We start from the raw sequence: 21065 nt of genomic DNA, 5'->3' as shown, positions 1-21065 counted from the left end.
AGGCGGAGGCGAGGATTAGCCGACCCGATATTCGTTCAAAACCTCCCAGAATTCTTCGTTAATATGGTGAGTAATCTCTTTATGGTGTATATGGAATGTGAGGTGTTTTCAAAGAGCTTATTCTCCCGAGCTGATAGAATGTCCTCTTACCTTAGGTTCCGACACTGGCAAGCAGGAATAATCTGGAAGACTACCACGAGGGGTCGCAGGAAGAAAGAGGAAGATAGAGCCCCTGCAGGGGAAGATATGAGGCGTCCTGACATAGGATTGGCTGAGACTGTTTTGAGACTTTTTCTGTTTCTTTTTCCCTATGTTCATGGGAAATGTAGTTTTATGTGCTGTTTGAACCTTTGAAAGGCTGCTGGAGAAAAATTAAGTGATGAAAGTGATAGCCTAATCCTCGCCTCCGCTTCCTTAATAGAATTGAAACTTTCCTGCACGTTAGCTAGGAAATTTTGCATTGTCCATCTGTATACTGGCAGGCTCTAGTTGCAGAAGAGGCAAACATTCCTGCATGCACAGCTAGGCTAAATGACCTTCTGAAGGAGTATATCTGCAACTGTTTGATCTGAAAGCTAACCTCTTACTGTTTCATTGTTCCACCTTCCCCGCTCTGCTTTGTTTTTTCTGTTCTGTAGCTGTGACTGTTTACTCACTATTTAACTGAGTTTGCCTGAAGGCTCGTGGAATTTTCTTTGCTCTCTCACCAATCACCAGATTGCTTTGAAGTCTTCATAATTCGACAATCTCTTAGAACCTTTTTGCTATTTTCAATGGATATTTTTTTTTAAATCTTAATAGCATCTGACAGGGGGCGGGGAGCAGGGTGCATCGAATGCGGTGGTTTGGGTGCCAGCCTCCATGGCGCAATTCATCCGGATCACTGCTGGCGAAATCTAGAGGGCACTGTAGTTACCAACTCTCACTATTTCCTCTTTTGTATTTTTCTCTCTCTTGCTGTGGATCAAAGCCTGTTGTGGAAAAATAAAGTGCTGATCCCCAAAAACGAGAGCCAATTGACCTCATCTGCAACCACCGGCTCAAATTTAGCACTGCCTTTTTGTCTCACTCTTCTAGGTTTTTCCAGTTGTGTCACCGCTTTCATATCTTTGACTTCCTCCTTTCAACCCTAACTGCCTTTCTTTATCTTGCTTTGGGTCGAGGTCTGGTTATGAAAAGTAAGCCCCTGCCCACCACCTGCAACCACCTGCACAAATTAAGCACAGAGTTTAACATTCAAGTAATGGGAAAGCTAGAGTAATGAGAAAACGCTGAAGTAACAAGCCATGCTCCACTCAAACTACACCTTCAACACTTTTTGGGAAAAGGTTGACCTTGAATGAGAAAGCGTGGATGCGATGGACCCTCAGTCAGTGATCACAATACCTCTCATTGATCACATCATTCACAGTGCCCAACAATGGCAATTCTATCAGGTAAATGTAGGACTTCTCTTCTTTGTTCATTCAATTTTCATAATTCTGTATTTCAATTGACCAGCTATTTACTGTGCTATGGAGGCTCTTAAGCTCATCCTTTGTAAATCCCACTAAGTGGGCTCTGTGAGTGAACATCTACTGTTTTCTTCTGAACAATTTATAACACAACTTTGTATGTTAAAGGGAGTGACAGGAAAAAAATCAGACCAGGGAAGGCCACATAAGTATTTGGCGACCTTTGACCCAGAAAGTGACATGGTTCTTGGGCAGTGAGTGATGGGTCTTGCACTGGTCCCCATTGGTCCAGGAAGCCTTGAGCATTCAGAGTAAAAGCTATGAGACTGAAGAGGCCTTCAGAACAACAGAGATGACATTTAAGGAAGTAAAACCTGAGGGAAGGGGGCCGGGGCAGCCGCAGCCTCCGCTCCTGATACGCGCTTTTCATCTTCAGCGGCTCTTATGATGCTAACCTCCAGAGGACCAATCGGATTTGTAATAAAAAGATTACCCAGATTAAATAGAAATAATATATACACAGCAAACCCTGTTAGGGACGAAAATCTGGTTACAGATATTACCGGTGAGAAAAATGCGATTCTTGCCTGCGCCGTTTGATGCCTTTCTGGGGAGGGGCAAGGGGGGGCAGCGGTTCTTTATTCTCGCTGCCACCCATTAAATATACATGCCAATTGCTTTAATATATTACAGGCTGCTTTAAACTTAACTCTGTATTATTCATAAGCAAAGCAATAACAGATTTCAACATATTAATACATTTGTTTGCATATTTATACGAATATTGGTACGAAAATTAATGGGGCGCATTCCTCTAGGAACACAGGGAAGAGGCACAGAAGCAGCAGCAAATTCAAGAAAGTAAGCTGGTGGAAAGGCACTGCTCCTGGGCCTATTTTTCTCTGTGATAGCAACAGTGGTGCCAGGTAAGGCTGGCACTTAAGGTATCTGTTTAAAGGGACAACAGGCTGGATGTGAAGCATTTCAGATGCCATGCACACTTACTAGTACAGAATGTCAAATACCGGTCAGTGACTCCAGGTACCGTAAGATCTGACCTGTAGGAAACCCAAGGCACTTGCCGAGTGTTCGCAGGACATCAGGTTACGCAAGATACTGGCAAATGGCTTCTGGAAACTGACATGCCTACCGGTAGGGGAGACAAAGTACTTCCCAAAGACTCTGGACATTTAAGATACTCACCTACAGTCAACAAGGGGGCTCAAGGCACCTTCTGATAGTATAACGGACTGGCCCATAGGCCCATCACCGACTCACCTGCAAGGAGCACAGGGTACTTGTGAAGGGCTCCAGGCGCATCAGGTAGGAGGCCACAATGCTTGCGGAAGAGTAGTGTGTGCAGTAGTGACACTGGACCGGTAGCTCCCCTGAAATGAGAATAAACACCTGAAATTAGAACAATATGGACTGATACGAAGGGTCTGCTGGATGTTTAAGACCAGGAATCGGGGCAAAAAGAACTGTTATGATCAGTGCGAATAGGAATGGGCGGAAACTATATACCTTTAGTACTTATAGTACTTAAATAAATCCCAAATATATGGAGAAGTGAAATTGAAAGAGTATGGCTTCCCAGTCCCCTTTTCTCTTTTTATTATTGTTTTTTTTGGATTTCTGTTTGTATTTCTTTTTTTCAAGAACCTACCATGACCGCAAGGGACGCTGCACATTGTTTAGCAAAGGCTGCGTCTAAGAGCTCGGCACTAGCTTATAATGTGATGCCAGTGAGCGCTTGCCTTGGGCCCCAAGCATCGGGTAGCACAAACCCAAACATGTCTAAATGGCATCAGCGTGAAGGTCTGTGAAGCAATCGCACAGTTTCAAGTCAAAAATGTAATTGGCAAGTGTTCTCCTGGACCAGCCACTGTTACACTTCAGGTACCCATTACTAAGACATGATCTCCAAAAATACCTTTAAATCGAAGGTAGGGACCTTGGACAGCAGAACAAAGGCAAGAAACAATGGGAAAGTAAGCACGACAATCAAGCGAGGAGAAAGAGACATTTTAGACAAGATAGGAAAAGAGAAATGTTTATGGCTGAGTAGTCCTTGAACAGAAGAGAGGTTTACAGCAAGGGAACAAACCCTGGAATATGCCAGGAGCATTGAACCTAGAAAGTTAGGGCATGATGGTTTCACCCAGGGCTTTAAGTGGGATGAAAAAAGTGGGGGGGTCTCTAAGAGGGGTTTGAGTTATGTAATTGTAGGCATGGCGTGAAACGTAAACTACATTTCTGTGATTTCCAGTGTATCCAACCGGTATATTGGTGTCTCTCAGAGCTTTCAGTTTGGCATCCAGATATATAGCACAACAACTGACAAACAACTAAAACCAGCCAGGACAATTAGTTTTGTCAATGGTTGTCTCTGTGCTATCTGCAGCGAGGCCAAGGATTGGATGACCATGGATTCTGAACGCCTTTTTGACACACGGACGAGCACTGTGGGAGATTCCCCCTGCTTTCAGCCTCAGCCCCAGAGCTCTCAATCTTGGATCGTTATATACACTTGGAGGCGACTCAGTTTAAAATATGCACTATATAAGAGTAATATATTACAGAAAAAAAATACAAATTCACAACATCCTCGACATGACTAAAACTCTTACGGAGTACACAATTAAGTAAAACACGTGAAATATAAACAGGGACCAAATCACTGACATGGATTACCTTAAATGTTTTTACATTCATTGTTCGGAAATCGCCAGTGTTTTTACCAGTAAAGTTAAGGACATGAATATAGGGAACGATAGGAGCCCGTTTCAATGCCCGATTTAAATTACAACCAAGTCTGAGACCCAGGGGGACCCGGCCCACTTAAAGCTCTGACAATTGCCATTCTTTGTCCGATATATAATGGTCCTCGTTCATTGCAGGCTGACAGTCTGGGAGCTGCTGAAATGCAGATTTACACAAGTAGAGTAAGCTGGCATCGACAGACCACCCAGCCCGACCTCAGAAATGGGAACAATGAATTCACATTGGAAAAAGGGAATACATATCTGCAACTTGTAATTTGCTGGATTCTGAGCAGAATGCTTACCCCATTGTGAAATATCCTAAAAAGCAAAGATTTTTCACAAGCATTCTGAAACTGAATGAATGAGACTTTAACAAACATACAATGATCAGACTAAAGTACAGCCTTTCATTTTGCTTCATAGATTGTTTCAAACAAAACATCTAAAAGACGAGGAGGAAGTAGGCAGGCCAATTGTTCAGGAAATCACAGGTGACAACGTCTGGGTGAACTGAGTTTACTCTGAAGAAAAGAAGGTGACAAGTTGTCTGCCAAAATGTCATGTTCTTGTTTCAGTGCCCCTTAAAGTATTGATAGGTGACCTTCAAGAAGATCTGCGGCCTACACAACACTTCATTGGCGACGAGGCGTCTGGACCCTGTCTGCAGCCTTGTCCTGCCCAGGATGACGAGGTCCGGCCCCTTTCTAATCTGATGGTGGGCCAGGTTATCTGTGCCCACTCTAGCCTCTGATGGTGGGAGGTGGGTGAGTTCAGTGCACAGAGACCTATCTGAGGACGTCTTGGGAGCGGGGAGCTTACCTGCCCTGAGCCCGTTCAACTCCCCACACTGTCGGTGCCACAGAAGAGAGAGAAAGAAGCTTGATGACACCCTAGCACTCGAGGGTTGCACCACCCCTGCTGCTGAAACGGCTAACCTATACAATCTCTACACTACCCCAACTCTTCTAACAGCAGAAGAGGCCGCCTGCTACATTGACTGTCCTGTCTCCCAAGTGCAGAGAAGTTCAGAGATCACTACCAACATTGAAGAAACTCAACTCTACAAGGAAGGCAGCGGTGGGACCTGAGGACCAGAAAAGAAGGCCAGTTAGCTCATCACTAGTGCCTGCCCTGCATCTCACCCTCGGAACTCATAAGTCTAAAGTTTCCGCTAGTCACCCCTGCTGTGTCTTTAGCAGGACAGAAAGAAATTATTTCCAAAACTGACCTCCCCGCCTCACTTCTCGCACGGCCGCAACTGTTGAAGAGGACAACCTGCTCCAACAAGAAGGGGATCCCCAAGGCTCTACTCAGCCCACTGCCTGGAAGCCCTGCAGAGGAAAGAGACTCTACTTCTGCGACTTGAGGGGGGAGGGGCGGCCTCATGCTCTTCCTGCACCCAGGAAGTGCAGCACGGCATTCGTCTATGCTGCAGCGTGGAGCCCTTGTGAGGAACAAGACTGTGAGGGGGTCACCGCCTCATTGGGTAGCACTGAGCTGCACATCAGGCAGGCTGTTCTCTTTCTTGGTCTGAGGCGCACATCATTGAAATAATGAATTGTGCAAACATGAGACAAAAGGGGAAGACTGTCCATGCAAACCCAATGCCACTACTTGGAATATTCCCCTTCAACTAAGAGCTCCACACCCAGACTGGTCTGAAAAACAACTCGAGATAAAACTCTGTCAGAAAGTGCTACCCAAACAGCGTGTCCACCAACATTGCAGGCCAGTCCCTCAAAGGCTCCAGCTGCTTAAACATCTCACACACACAGAAAGTTATGGCTACAGTGCCTCAACACCACAAGATCAGTCACGTACAGCACAATAGCTTAATTTACGAGGAGGCCCCTTTTGAGCCCCAGCCTGTACCAAACAAGAGGCAGTACATGAAAAAGAGGGCTGCATGAAACCCCTCACCTGCCTAAATGTGCTCCAATAAACCCATACTCCATATGCCCCTATTCTGTGGCAATCTTAAGATTCTAACCCCCTTCTGTTGCTCACCTCCACCTTTGGACCTGAAGCTCCAAAAGGTGCCTCCTGCAGCTGAAGAGGTATGAATCCTCAATACTTGCCCCACTGAAGATGAGGCGTGTCAGCTCCTGCCCCAACGGTGCCGTCCTTCACCGCCGCGCCACATAGAGACCCTGTCAGCCTGAACTAAAAAAGTGCCACACTAGAACACTGAGAAAGAAGAGAAGGGAGGCAGCTTCCGTTTTGTACTGGTGAACCTGAATACCACTCTAACACAAAAGAAGAAGAACCCTGCCTTAGCATCTATTTAGGGTTTATCATGTGTGAAGACTTTGCCATCACAAAGGGCTCATATCATTGGCAGCGAATGCTTTTAACCACCCATTACAGACATGAGTAAAACATGGTAGGAGAACCAAGGGTAAATAGTTCATTCGTTTTCTAGAGCCTATAAAACTAGTTTCCCACAGCAGCTGTTGAGACATCGTCAACAGCTGCATCATCTATGACACGAATAGTCACACCTACCTCGCCTAGGTCAAAGATGTTCATCCATCACTCAAAGTGCCACCAGGATACAAAGTCCATCCTGCATCTACCAAACAACTACCAGCCTGCCTGCGGAAGCAAGAGTAGCCACAACCCCCCAGAGAAGATGCATTATGAATCTATGGACAAGCAGTCGAGAGTTTTAGAAAGTTATAAAAGTTGAACAGTTTACAGCTGTTACAAATGTGAGAAATGTTAATTCTCACCTATGACTTCACCACCCTATGTGTCTCTCAAGAAAGGGATCCTGCAAACATCAACTAGTAATGGATCCATTTGTAAGCTTAACTGACCTGCCCAACACCACCCTGTCAGTTCTGATCAGAAGTACATTGCTACTGCCGCTTCCCAAGCCAATCACAACCTGACTGGAATCAGACCATCAGTACCCCACTGAAAAGATCAAAAAGCATCTTTTGATCCTCAGTATTCCAAATCAACAACCAAACCACTTACATGACCCTTGATCACCACATTTGTATCCTATAGCGGTCTTTAACGCACCTAGGCATCATCTACCTGCCCTTGAGTGTTCCTTGAGCATCTTGACAGTGGCTCATCAGTAGTACTGTAGAGGCCCCAAAACAGCCCATACCCAAGAGAGATGGGCTCAGGGTTGCTCCACTGAAGGTTTCCAGATTTGTAGGTGGCCCTGATGAAGACTCCAAAATCCATTGACAAGTTTCTATGCCGCTTCAGGGCAGTTCTCTGATGTCATAAATTGACACATCGTGTTGCCAGCATAGCTCCTTCTTCAACGTACAGTTTGACAGAGTTTAGACATTTACTATTAAGCAAGGCAAATCATCTGAGCTCTCCAGGCGTCACCATGCCTTGTTTGCCAGCGGCCATCTGAAGTGCATAAAAACATCTTGGACCATTCAAGACCAGTGTTCATACCTCGAACTAGCAGACAAAGTAAACTATGACCTGGAGCGATGATTTCATGTTGCAGTCAACATCATCACTCCAGAATCTATCAATGTCCTGTTGATTTACTTTGAGACAGTGATAGACCAGCGGGAGTATTCTATTTGTTTTGTTTTTCCTGTTGGGGCTATATTGGCACATCCACATGACAGCCCCCCACAGAGTAGTTAAACTCTCATGCACACACCCATTCCTCAAAGGTGTCACCAGGTCAGATGACCCTGCTTATAAAAGGAATTTGGACATTTATACACTCACTTCAGTTACCACCCTAACTCAATGTTCACTTATTTCTTTATCGCAGTCCAGCTTATACCAGGCAACACTTCCGCCCCGGCTGCAAATACTACTAGGATATGCAAATGGGATGCAACTCATTATCAGATGATCTCAAATGCAAAACAAAATAGTATGGAAGGCAGCAGCCACAATTTAATACAGTCAATCAATCAGAAAATTTAAGAGCTCTACTCACCCATGAGGCTCTCAAGGTGCTGGGGGAGCAGCTTCGGTCAGTCAAAGAGCCAGGTCTTGAGGGTCTTCCTGAACATGTGCAGGGTGGGGGCGCGTCTGATGTTGATCGTCAGCTCGTTCCAGGTCTTAGCCGCAATGTAGGAGAATGTTCTTTGACCTGCTCTTACTCTGTGGATACGTGGGGGTTCGGTGAGAGCGAGGTCGGTGATCGGAGGTTCCTCTTTGGTACGTGGAAGGAGATTCTGTTGTCAAGATAATGAGGTCCGGTGTTGTGGAGGCATTTGGAGGCGTGGGTGAGTATCTTGAAGGTTGCTTGTTTCTCTACGAGGAGCCAGTGGAAGTTACGCAGGTGTTCGGTGATGTGTTTGTGTAGAGGGATGCCAAGGACGCGTCTGGCTGCGGTGTTCTGTATGTTCTGGAGTTTGCGGAGCAGAGACTTGTTGATTCCGGCGTAGAGGGTGTTTCCATAGTTCAGTCTGCTGTATGAGTGCGTGGGTGACGGTCTTCTTACACTCGGGGGGGGACCCATTTGAAGGTCTTGCGGAGGAATTTGAAGCAGGTAGAGGCTACGTTGTTGACCTGTCGGGTCATTGAGAGGGAGGTGTCGAGTACGATGCCAGGTTTCGGGCGTGGTCCATGGGGGTGAGGTGTTGCCGAGTGAGGTGGGCCACCAGGTGTTGTCCCATGCAGAGGGGGAGGGTTCGAAGACAAGGATCTCTGTCTTCTCTGAGTTTCGCTTCAGGCAGCTGCTGCTCATCCAGGATGCGACGTCCTCCATTCCTTCCTGGAAGTTGACTCTGGTGGTGATGTGGTCCTGGGTGAGGGAGAGGATGAACTGGGTGTCGTCGGCGTAGGATACTATGCTGGGCCATTCTAGCTGACGATGGCGGCGAGGGGGGCCATGTAGATGTTGAATTCTGTGGGGCTGTGCGACGATCCTTGGGATACTCCGCAGTTCATTTCCCTGGGTTCGGAGAGGAAGGGTGGCAGTCTAATTCTTTGGGTTCTGCCGGTGAGGAAGGAGCAGAGTCAGTCGAGGGCGATTCTCTGTATGCCCGCGATGTGGAGTCTGGCGGTGAGTGTGAGCTGGGAGATGGTGTTGAACACTGCAGACATTGTGTCCTTGGTCAAAGGGAGGGTGCGGATGTTGTCTGTGGCACCGAGTAGCGCAGTTTCGGTGCTGTGGTTGCTGCGGAATCCTGATTGGGAGGGGTCGAGGATGGAGTTTTCTTCGATGAATTTTGTTAGTTGGGCGTTGACGGTCTCCTCTGTGACTTTGGCTGTGAAGGGGAGGAGGGAGATAAGCAGGTACTTCTTGAGGTCCGTGGGATCTGCTGAGAGCTTCTTGAGTAGGGGTCTGACCTCTGCACGTTTCCAAACATCAGGAAAGATGCCGGTTTCAAAGGTGCAGCTGATGGTGCGTCGCAGTTCAGGGGAGATGGCAGCGGCAGCTCTGTGGAAGATGTGCGGGGGTAGGGGTCCTTGGGGGTCCCTGAGTGGATGCCTTTCATGGTCAATGCGGTGGTGACTGGGGTCCAGTAGGAGATGTTGGGTTGGTTGATGTTGCTGGAAGAGGGGGGGTTTCGGAGTCAGGTGACTGGTCGTTGAAGTTGTTGTAGAGGCCCTTGATCTTCAGATGGAAGTAGGAGCCAAGCTTGTTGCAAATGTCCTGGGATGGAGTGATGTCCGTGGATTCGCTGGGGGGTTTGGCAAATTCCTGGATGACGCTGAAGAGTTCCTTGGAGATGCTGGAGTTGGCTAGGATCTTGTTCTGGATGAAGATCTTTTTGGTGGATCTGATGCGCTGGTGGTTATCCGACATGGCGTTCTTGTAGGCGGAGCAATCTTCTGAGGTTTTGCTGTTTCTCAAGTTATTCTCGAGACGTCTGCAGCTGCCTCTGGATACTTTGAGGTCGGTGGTGAACCAGGCGTCCTTCCTGGGGCGCTGTTTGTTGGGGTTGAGTAGGGGCGCAAGATCGTCTGCGCAGTTGGTAATCCATCTGCGGAGTTCTTTGGCTGCAAGGTTGGCATTGATTGAGGTGGTGGGGGCAGCACAGTTGAGGGTGGAGTTGATTTGCTCCTCAGTGACTTTGCTCTAGTTTATTTGTGGAGGGCGGGGTGCAGGCTTGGGCTGCGTGGGTTTGTTGACGAGGAAGTGTACGCAGTGGTGGTCTGTCCATGGAGGTGGCGTGGTGTGGCTGAGGCTGATGTTGCTTCCCACCTGTGAAAATGGGGTCCATGGTGTGTCCTGCCTTGTGGGTAGGGGCGGTGATGAGCTGTTTCAGTCCGACATTGGCGAGGTTGTCCAGGAGGGTGGAGGTGTTGGGGTCGCTGGGGTTGTCGAGGTGGAAGTTCAGGTCTCCGATGAGCATGTAGTCCATGGAGGTGATGGTGTGGGGTGCGATGAGGTCGGCGATGGTCATGGCGAACGAAGCACGAGGTCCTGGGGGTCTGTATGTGATGGTACCATGCAGCGTGGTTCTAAGGCTAGTCTGGATCTGGAAGTGAATGTGTTCTGTGGTGGAGGAGGGGTCGCTCGTGGTGGAGGTGGAGAGTCAGAGGGCGCTCTTGTGTGCGATGGCGAGTCCTCCTACTGGGTAGTTGGGGTGGTTCTTCCTATGGATCTTGTATCTGTCAGGGAAGGCGGTGGTGATGTTGGGGATGGAGGAGGCGTTGGTACAGGTTTCTGTGAAGAAGGCAATGTCTGGCGAGAGGGTGTCGAGGAGGTCCCAGATCTCCACAGCATGTTTGTGCAGGGAGTCCACATTGAGGAGGAGGCACTTCAGGGCTTTGGTGGTGTTTGCATCCGGCGAGAGGGTGGCAACTGTGGGGGTAAGGACGGTGGTGAAGGTCTGGCTGCAGCGATGGCAGGAGTACTGGCAGTGGGTGGTGTTCGGCAGTAAAGTGAAAAGACAATTGTCTGTAAAACCAGATAACAACGGTAGGGCACTAGATACCTGCTCGAAACAGACTGTTTTGGGGAAAAGTCTGTGGTGACCTCCAAGATGAACAGCGATATTGCATCTGTTACATTAAATTATCTAAAAACGAGTTTGATCTCTATGGGTGAGCAGTGAAAATAGCAGGATCTATAAAGGGGTCGATCTGGGACTAGATTATCTCTTCTGTGCCCATCAGTGGAAGATTCTCATCTGGAGTTCTAGAGGGCACATCTAAAGCATTGTATGAAATTCTGAGGTACAATCTGAGGAATCATTGTATATTGTTTTGGAGGGTTTGCCTGAAGCATTGTATTCGAAAGGATTTGTAAATTGTAATGCACACTACAGTGTGGCACAGAGCTCAAAATTTGAAGAAAGGGTTGGGTATAAATGGGACATAGGTACGGTTGTGAGAAACTGGGGGGGTGCCATCGAAGGATTAGGAGAAGTGGAGTCAATAACTAGGTGCAGGAGGAGGGAACATTTCTCATGTTTAAAAGACTGTCAACTTGCCTTGCAGTGATATGTTGTTTAAAGTGGAGGCATTGTGTTCCAATGTTTTGGGGCTCAGTTGGAGAAAGCTTGCTTTCTGGTTGTCTCTTTCTTCCATTTTCTGGTCTTTAGTATGGTGACTGTGCTGGGTTTTGTACATCGGATCGGTTTTTAAAACTTGGAGGATTGGTATTGACAATAATGTAGGAGTCAGAATCTGATCGAACCAAAATAAGTCAGGCTGACTGTGGCTTCTACAATACAAAACAAGGTGCCAAAGAGCACATATCACCAGTACCACGAACAGTGAACATGATCAACGGCAACCAGGAGTACACTCTGCCTAAAATTCTTCCAATTCAAAGCAGTAAAGCGATGGAGACCTGCCCATAAATCAGGCAGTATAGGTCGAAACATATCAGCACAAAGTCCACTAAGGGAGAAAAGACCTAAACACTTGTTCCGCCATACTACAGTGAGAAGAGGGATGTATGACGTTACAACACAACGCATACTTTTACAAAGCAGTTTTTACAACGCATCTTCCATTACAATGCATGCCATTACAATGCAATCCATTACAAAGCATGTTCCATTACAACGAAATTTACTATTATAACACCACTGGGTGCTTACCTCAGGGATGGTGCTGGTCAGTGAGGGATATGCGTTGTGATGGCATGCGTTGCAATGGAACTTGCGTTGTATTGACTGCATTGTCTAGGCAGTGCGTTGTAATGCCTGCGTTGTAATGAATGTTTCCCGAGAAGAGTGATTTCTTAACAGAACAGATGCACTGTTTCTCTGCTTCCCAGTCAGTCAATTAGGCACATTTCTAATGAACAGTGAACATGAACGATTAAAACCCAATTTTTATTTGTGCCAATTGTGAGTATATGGGAACATACAAAACACAGTTTTTAATCTGACTGCTTAGTGAGACAGCACGCTTCACATTGGTGGAGGGAAAATATAAGCGAACGTTGATATGAAATAGCGACACTATTCTGCAATGGATTCTGGGACTATAAGGATAATATGTTTACAAAAATGGATTTGCTGTGTATAAAAAAATATAAACAATATACATGTGCTTGAAAAGATATTTTGTGGCTTTGTATGTACGTTAAAAAAGGAAGTGAAATGTGACTAGAATGTATGTAGAAGCAAGACACAAACAACATTGTATAATAGCACTATGTGCTTGATTTTTGACAGGTTAGGTTACCATATTATCCAAACCACAAAATAATTATTTTCGATGATCTTGATGGAGCTGTGATTCAGAAAAGGGGGTGGTGATGAACAGAGTGTCTGAATTAAACAGACCACTCTTACCCAGTCCAAAGATCAGGGCTTGATCCATCAACGTTTTTTAGCTCACTGCACCATCCCAGCTCAGAACTTGGCTATATGCAAATTAGTCTGACCCTGGCCCAGTGCATCATGGGAACAGGGCAGACCAAACTACCGAGCCAATTCTTATACTGGGAAGGAAACAAGCTACCGGGGACCGGTTTCTGGCATTTCAGCCGTCTTCGGCCCGGCTTGCTTGAATCCTGATGGTGCAATGAGCTAGGGACTCACATCTGAGTATACCCTTCCACGCTTATGGTGGACAAAAATGATTCCGAAAAGGGGGTGGTGATGAACAGAGTGTCTGAATTAAACAGACCACTCTTACCCAGTCCAAAGATCAGGGCTTGATCCATCACCGTTTTTTAGCTCACTGCACCATCCCAGCTCAGAACTTGGCTATATGCAAATTAGTCTGACCCTGGCCCAGTGCATCATGGGAACAGGGCAGACCAAACTACCGAGCCAATTCTTATACTGGGAAGGAAACAAGCTACCGGGGACCGGTTTCTGGCATTTCAGCCGTCTTCGGCCCGGCTTGCTTGAATCCTGATGGTGCAATGAGCTAGGGACTCACATCTGAGTATACCCTTCCACGCTTATGGTGGACAAAAATGATTCAGAAAAGGGGTGGTGATGAACAGAGTGTCTGAATTAAACAGACCACTCTTACCCAGTCCAAAGATCAGGGCTTGATCCATCACCGTTTTTTAGCTCACTGCACCATCCCAGCTCAGAACTTGGCTATATGCAAATTAGTCTGACCCTGGAGCTGTGGCATGAGCACTGTTCAGATGTTTTATTTCTAAGTCAGCAAGCATGTGCTTGGCTGTGGGATTTACACAGAGACTGATGACTTTGTAGATTGTTCTGCTTTTGTTGGACACCTCATGGATGGTCATTTTTAGGTCTTGCATAGACAGTGCAAACACTGTCTCTTCAAGACATTTTGTTTACAATCAATGAGCTTACAGCCATTGACTAGCTTCTGCGTCGATCTCATTAGCTTCGTTCCTGTTTGTCATGGCATGAGTGTGTGATGTCTTCTTGCGTTTGGCCCTCCTCTGGAGCATGGACCAAGTACTTGTGTCCTTCCACTGCTCCCGTTGTTGGAGCTAATTTGTTTGTGGTTTTAAACCCTCCATATGAGTGCTTCTGTTTTCAGGCTGTCTCCTATATCCCCGTCCATGTTCCATGTTGGTTTGTTTTCCTCCCAGCACCTCTCTGTACTTCTGTGAAACCTTCACCTGGAGCCATATTGCTCTTTCTCATCCCCTCCTTCTCAGTACTCCTCCTCCCCCCATTTTTGCCCTCTCACCGCCTACCTCTCTGAATTCCTGCTTCTTTTTCTCCCTAGGGTTCTTTTAATTCACGTTGGTATAGCAAGAACTAGGTGTTGGATCGCTTTACATGAACACCAGTTACATTACACAGCTTTATTTTGTAGGCACAGGGAAATTCAGTGATTTGCTGAGAATCACAGAATGTTGAGCCTACATCTGTCCCAGCGCTGCTGTGTGCTTCTGTGAAACTACCACCAGCAGTCATATTGCTCTTTCGCCCACTCCCTTTCCGTGTTCTTCCTTTAATTTTCCATCTTGTTTTTGCTCTCTCAAACCTCCCTCTCCGCATTCCTTTCTATTTTTCGTCCTACCATTTAATTTGGGTTTTGTATGCACCTTGGTGAAGCCATGGTATTGGAGTGACTAAGATGAGCACCAGTTGCATTACACAAGGTCACATTTATTTTTAGGCACAGGGAGATTCAGTGATATGCACAGAATCACAGGATTTTGAGCAGACGCTGACTCGAACCTGGTTCTCCATGTCCAAATTTCACAGCTCTGGCCATATCCTACACCCTCTCTCTTTGTTTCAACCCATTCTCTGACCCGGTTAGCTGTCTTGCTTGCCGCACCCCCATTTTGTGGTGCTTGTCCAGCCACTACAGCCAGACAAGAAAGCGCTATGATGCTGATAGACCTGGCCTCTTTATTGCACATTTTTCCCTTGACTTTCAGCCATGCTGAACAGCAGCAGTGCTGCTATACAACTTGGCTTCGAAAATGCCTGTTTTTTCTGTATCTCTGAGATGTTTTCATAGTATATGAAAAAGCCCCTGATTTAGGGGGGGAGAGTCTCTATTTTAGAAGTCTTCATTTTAGCTCCCTGCCAAAAATTGTTCCGCTCTCATTCAAGTCAACTACAAAGAGTTAGTTCCTTGGATTTTGTTTTTCAAAATCTACCTCTTTCCTGATTTTAAATGTTGACATGTATGCTGTATACCCAAATGGTTTTTGACAATATATGGATCTTATTGTATTTGTGCCTTACCCTTCTTTTCAAAATGTTTCACAACCTGCATATGTTACACAGCTTTTGCAAGAACCTGCATGTTTTGTTGCAGAGGTTTATTATATGTGTGTATGTGAACTGGCCCTTACGCAATTATCTCATTGGACACTTTTTCGCTGCCAAGCCTTTGCCAGGGCTACTCAAATAAGAATCTCCTAATGGCCTATTTCTTTATTAAGTCTTGCTTAAGATAATGTGCATGCAAAGTTGCCTGCAAGATATATTGTATAGAACAAGGAGTTTGGAGCCCACCCATTGCTTACCATTTGTTGGCTTCATTGGCACTGTTATTTGCTGCCTCGTATTGACCAGTACTCATTGCTTCATCTTGATTATTTTCCTTCCTCTGTTCGTACTGTGATTGAGGTATTATTTTCTTCTCCCACTGCTGTCTTTATCTGTGTTGCTTCTTCCTCTCCCACCACCCCATCTCTGTTGCTTCTTCCCCCACACCCCTTCTTGATTTTCTTTTCTCCCCTTCCACCCCCAGCCTTGTCTGTGTTGCTTCTTCAATCCGACCCCCATCATCCTGTTGTCCGTGTTTCTTCTTCCCTCCTACCCTCCTTGTCTGTGTTGCATCTTGTTGCTTCTTCCACCACCCCCACCCTCTTCTTCCCTCCCACTGCCCCCTCCTGTTGTCTGTGTTGCTTCTTCCCCCCCACCCTTCTGTTGTCTTTGTTACTTCTTCCCATTCCTGTTGTCCTGTATTGCACCCCCACCCACCTTAAGGAAAACAAATGCTATGACGCAGCCGTGCTGGCTGTGTCATTGCGCTTTGTTTACCCTCCCATTGTTCATGTTGCTTGTTCCCTCCCTTTCAATTCTGTGCTGCCTGTTCCCCCCATCTTCCCTCCTGTTTTTCATGATGCCTACCACCTGCCATACGAAAAAAAGTCCTCTGATGCGGCCAGTGGTGGCTGCATCAAAGTACTTTTTCTAACTTTTTGTCATGCTCCCCAGCAGCAGCACTGCTCTGCAACATGGCTAAAAGACACTGGCAAAGCCAGTGCTTCTTGCATAGGCGAGACCTATTGAGTTTGCCAATTCTTGTTTAGTATGTGGTTTTGGATTCTATGAAGAACTGACTATAGAGGAAAAGGGTACTATGGTGACACGTGGTCATCCAGCACTTGTGAGCATCTCTACTTCATTTCTGATAGTATGTTAGCCGTCAATGAGTCCCTTTGTTATACCACAGTGCAAGGGGGTGGCTTTTGATAAAGTGGCCAGCAACCTCGTTGGCAGTCTGAATCCAGCGTCTGGTTCGCCATTTAAAGTAGTGCATGTAGCTCTGAAGGTCTAATCTAAAGTATTATTTCTAGACTCGAATGCCTTACATGGTGACACTTATAGTTCTGAAAGCAAGTACTAAAATGACGTATTCAGTTCATGATTCCTCAGTTGGATTAATCTGGAAAGATTGAGTGAGGCAGGGGTAGGGGGTGTTGCCTTGCGTTGGTTTCGCTCCTTCCTGTCTGAGAGGAAGCAGGCGGTGTCTCTCCCCCCTTTTAAATCTGCTTTTTCCCCGGTGTCTCAGGGGTGCCTCAGGGTTCGGCAGTTAGTCCGATATTATTCAACGTTTATCTAAGACCTTTGATTAAGCTGATCTCATCAGATTGCTGCTGTTAACTACGCAGATGATACTCAAATCATCTTGTCATGGGAGGGTGTAGAATCGATCCAGCTGGAGTCATTTCATGACTGTATGCGAGACATTGCTAGCTGGTTACACAAGAATTCATTACAGTTCAACGCCAGCAAGACCGAGGTGCTGCTCTGTGCTGGACGTCGGATTTCTCCCCCTCCCCCAGATAATTTTTGGCCTCCAGAAACGCTGACTAAAACTCAACCGGTCTCTACTGCTCGTAATTTGGGCGTCATGCTGAATAAAAAGTTGAGCATGGAAGCTCATGTGACGAAAGTGATGTCAAGCTGTTTTGCCCTTCTCAGGTCTCTTCGAAAGATCCTGCCGTTACTTCCTGTACAGGCACGGCCTATGGTAGTCAGATGCACTATATTGAGCAGAGTCGATTACTGTCATGCTCTCCTGCTTGAGTCACCGGGTCAGTTGCTAGACAGACTTCAAAGAATTCAGTCTGCTGCCGCTAAGTTGGCTCTTGGCTGGACAAGAAGATCCTCCGCAACAGCGGCGTTGACCGAGCTTCATTGGCTACCGCTGAGGCAGAGAATATCTTTCAAATCTCTCTGCCTTGTCTTTAAGGCCCTGCATGGACTCCGGCCTAGCTCACTGCAAACCAAATTTGTATGGTACATCCCAAGCAGAGCACTTCGCTCAGCAACTGCATGTTTGGTGAAGGTACCCAGATTCAAGAAGGTCAGGGTTGGGGGAAGATCTTTTGGAGTTGCTGCCGCCAAACTCTGGAACAGTCTGCCCTTGGAGATTCGTCAAACGGAAGAACTTCTCCTTTTTAGGAAACATATTAAAATCTCTGTCATGCTCACCGCTCCTACCTTGTGAAGCCTTAGTGCCAGGATACCTGTAAGGTGAAAGCTGCGTTCTACAAATTCACTATACACTAAATAAATAAATAAATAAAAAAATAATAATCTATCCTGGCCTAAAAGCTTCATATCAAGTAACCAACTCCATATTTGGTTGGAGTGTAATCTCCCATTAGCCTTGCCATGCTACTTTTTCCCTCCATAGAAGCAAGTATCAACATTTGGCTAGATATCACCTTTTTCCCACCTCCCTTACTCTTGTTGTCTCCAAAAGGGGGAATTGCTCTCAGTGAGGAAGTAATCGGAAAAGGTCTATTGCACAAATGCCGAGGCACATCCAAAATTAGTCCAAATCTGTGTAACAGGCATTGACCACCATAGTAGGAAAGAGGCTTCTCGGTGCATCTGAGGAGAACACATTCTGAGTTGTCACCGTTAAAGGCTTATCAAGGCTTGGCTAATCAGAACTGAGATAGCGGGAACTGATACATACCGGGTCCCAGCACTACAGGCTTTTATTGGCAAAGCGATTGTGATCGTTTTTCGAGTATTCTGACTCTGAAAGTACGACGTGCTCTACTAGTGTTTTTTGCCTTGAGGAAGTCCTTTCGGGCGAAACACGTGTCGGCTGCCTGTTTCTTATGTATTGGAATTGTTGATATGGAATAAAGGACACACAGAAGGACATTAAGATCGACCTATGGACTTCCTCTTTCCTACTATGGTGGTCAATGCCTGGTACACAGATTTAGACTAATTTTGGATGTGCCTCGGCATTTGTGCAATAGATTTGTATATCTCATAGGGTATTTTCTTTCTCTAGTGAGTTGGTTTGGTCTCCCAGAGGCGGAGGGAGGCTATATACCTGGAGAGTACTACAATATACTAAGACATTGAAAAGTACTTCCCGACGAACGAAGGTTGTAGATGTGCATTCACAACTCTCCAGTTCTGCCTTCGTTTTTTGTGCAATAATCGGTAAAGGTCTTTAATACTCTCATGCCCAGAACCCACATAAGCCAGGGGATAGCAAAGCAAGGCTTTCTAGCAAGAAAAGCACATCAGCACTCAGCGGATAGAAGGGAATAGGACTACAAAAGCAAAGGAAAATAGGTGTTAATTCCAAGAGGTTTCTATTGCAAACTATTTGCAGTTTATGTGTTTTTACATCAACGGAACTTCCTTGAAGGAGCATCAAGTTGATTTAATTGAATTCTAGATCTGTTTATTGGTGTCTAATACAGAATATTGATTTCAGTGGTTCTTTTTCACCTACTAATGAACTTATAGTTTTCTTCTTGAAACATAAGTGAATTGACACAAAAGGTATATGCCACCAATGCATAAAACATAAAACATCTGTGACTGGTCGAACAGCATTTTTAATGGGAAAAGATGATGCAAAGAACAACAGGGGACTAGGCAGTCTTGGTTTTCCAATGGGATTCCGGCATGCCCCACTCACCTTCACCTTTCTCCACCTCATTGAACCTCTGGACAAACTGCAGCATTCGCTCCTGAGTCTGCGCCCCCATAGGCTTTGAAAGGTCACGAAACGTTCTGGGATCACTAAAGTTCAGAGTCTGAAAGAGTTAAGAGTTGGAGTCAGTAATCTGAAGAAAAAGAAACCCGTTCTATGTCCCACAATAGACATGCCCACATTATAAGTGTGAGCTGCTCTGATGTGTAAAACCATAATGTTGGAGAGGACACATGCAGGCTCTTCAGAGCAAAGGGTCTTAATGTTTGGGACAGCCTGGACCCTATTTCCCAGCCGCCTGATAAAGGCTCCATCATCTGCTGAACAAGTTACCTGGGACTGAGTCAATGTTTGGAGTAGAGAGAGGCAAGCATGGGTGGTCTCCGTCATCTTTTCCTTTTCAAGGGACGGCAGATGCCGGGCCTGGTTTATACACCCGAATGGTGGCCCACCTCCCTTTCTTCTGTCGGTCAGCATGGAAGGGCAGTACGGTGGTAGGGTGATTCTACGCTTCCAGGATGCCGACGTTCAAACCCTTCCTTTTAGAATCCATTGAAATTATGTACTTAAGTAAAACTTGCTCAACCAAGACTACTATGCCCAGAAGCCTGCCTGATTCTCAAGCAAACTAGACGAACTTCGGTCCTATTACACCTGAAGAACCTGCACTGGCTCCCTGTTGATCAAAGGATCCTGTTCAAGACTCTTGTCCTCACGCGCAGAGCCTTGACGACTCTGGCCCCGAGTACCTGTCAACTAGGTTGAGTACTAGACTCCCCTTAGAACTCTTCATTCTTCCCATGGTCATTTGGGCAAAGTTCAGAGAGAGAGGCTGACAACAAAAAGGAGCCACGTCCTTCTCTCTTCTGGGCCCTCAAGCCTGGAATAGACTTCCCATTGGACTACGTCAAATTTCAAATAAGATGCCGTTCGGAGCACAACTCAAGACATGGCTTTTCACCCTCTTTCAGCCTGTGCTTCCAACTTTCTGTTTTCGCGATGGGATACTCCTCCGAGTAGCTGCGCGCTTTAGAAATCTATATATTTATTCATTCAGAATGCATCACCTTGATGAATAAGCGGTCAGGGGATATATAATATAAAAACTTGTGCACTGCTTTAGGTGTAGTTACCAATGCAAATACTGATTACCAGAAAGCTCTGCAGTGCAGAGCCATGCATGTGTTCACAGGGTAGCTCAAATACCTGGCTCGGTTCCAGGGAACCTCCGGGATAAATTTAAGAGGCGACAAGTACCCCTTACATAAATGCTTAATTTATAACAAAGTAAGAAGCAGGGCTCTCGTCAGGTGGCTACCGCAGCTTGCACCACTCATTGCAATTCGGATTATTTCAGGCCCCTCAGGCTATAAGAATGGTTTGGGCGGTAGGAAAAAGTAATTTAAAATGTATTTTGAATTAATAATTAAATGTTGTTGTGCTCATTTCTAAATTAGTCAGACACCGCCACCTTGTGGTAGACTGTCACAAGCCCCGGTGTTGTCAATTGAGTGCCAGTGCCAAGCCCTGGAAACCAGTCTCTAATTAAGCACTGCCTTACACTCTCAACTTGAGGAGAGCATTGCACAAGAATACACTACCTAGATTCGATTCAACCAGATGGTGATAGGCAGTGATTAATTTACAAGAACAAAAAGCGTGTGAGCCGAATGCTTTTCTTAAGAGCCCAATGATGGCACTTGCAAATGTTGGGCTTACCAAATACTAAAGCTGCCTGGTCTTGATTCCATCTCATGTCCCTTTCTTTCACCACTTTGTTCTTTCTGTCTTTATATCTCACTCTAGCAGGTTCTTCTTCATCCCTCCT

At 46.1% G+C, this 21065-nt stretch overlaps 1 protein-coding gene across 2 annotated transcripts in view; it reads right to left on the bottom strand.

Moving 5' to 3' along the window:
* WDFY4 (WDFY family member 4) overlaps window positions 1-21065 on the bottom strand; it is an 856906-nt gene that overhangs the window by 113610 nt on the left and 722231 nt on the right. For both annotated transcript variants that reach the window (XM_086921796.1, XM_086921797.1), the window contains 2 exons: window positions 19223-19340; window positions 2733-2842 (listed from right to left, as the gene is read on the bottom strand). In XM_086921796.1, the coding sequence (XP_086777922.1) occupies window positions 2733-2842; window positions 19223-19340 (228 nt within the window). The remainder of the gene's footprint in view (window positions 1-2732; window positions 2843-19222; window positions 19341-21065) is intronic.

The sequence above is a fragment of the Lissotriton vulgaris genome, chromosome 5 (assembly GCF_964263255.1).
Source record: "Lissotriton vulgaris chromosome 5, aLisVul1.2, whole genome shotgun sequence".
Taxonomy (NCBI): Eukaryota; Metazoa; Chordata; class Amphibia; order Caudata; family Salamandridae; genus Lissotriton; species Lissotriton vulgaris.
The sequence above is the reverse complement of the archived record's forward strand: the minus strand, read 5'-3'. Positions and strand labels throughout refer to the sequence as shown.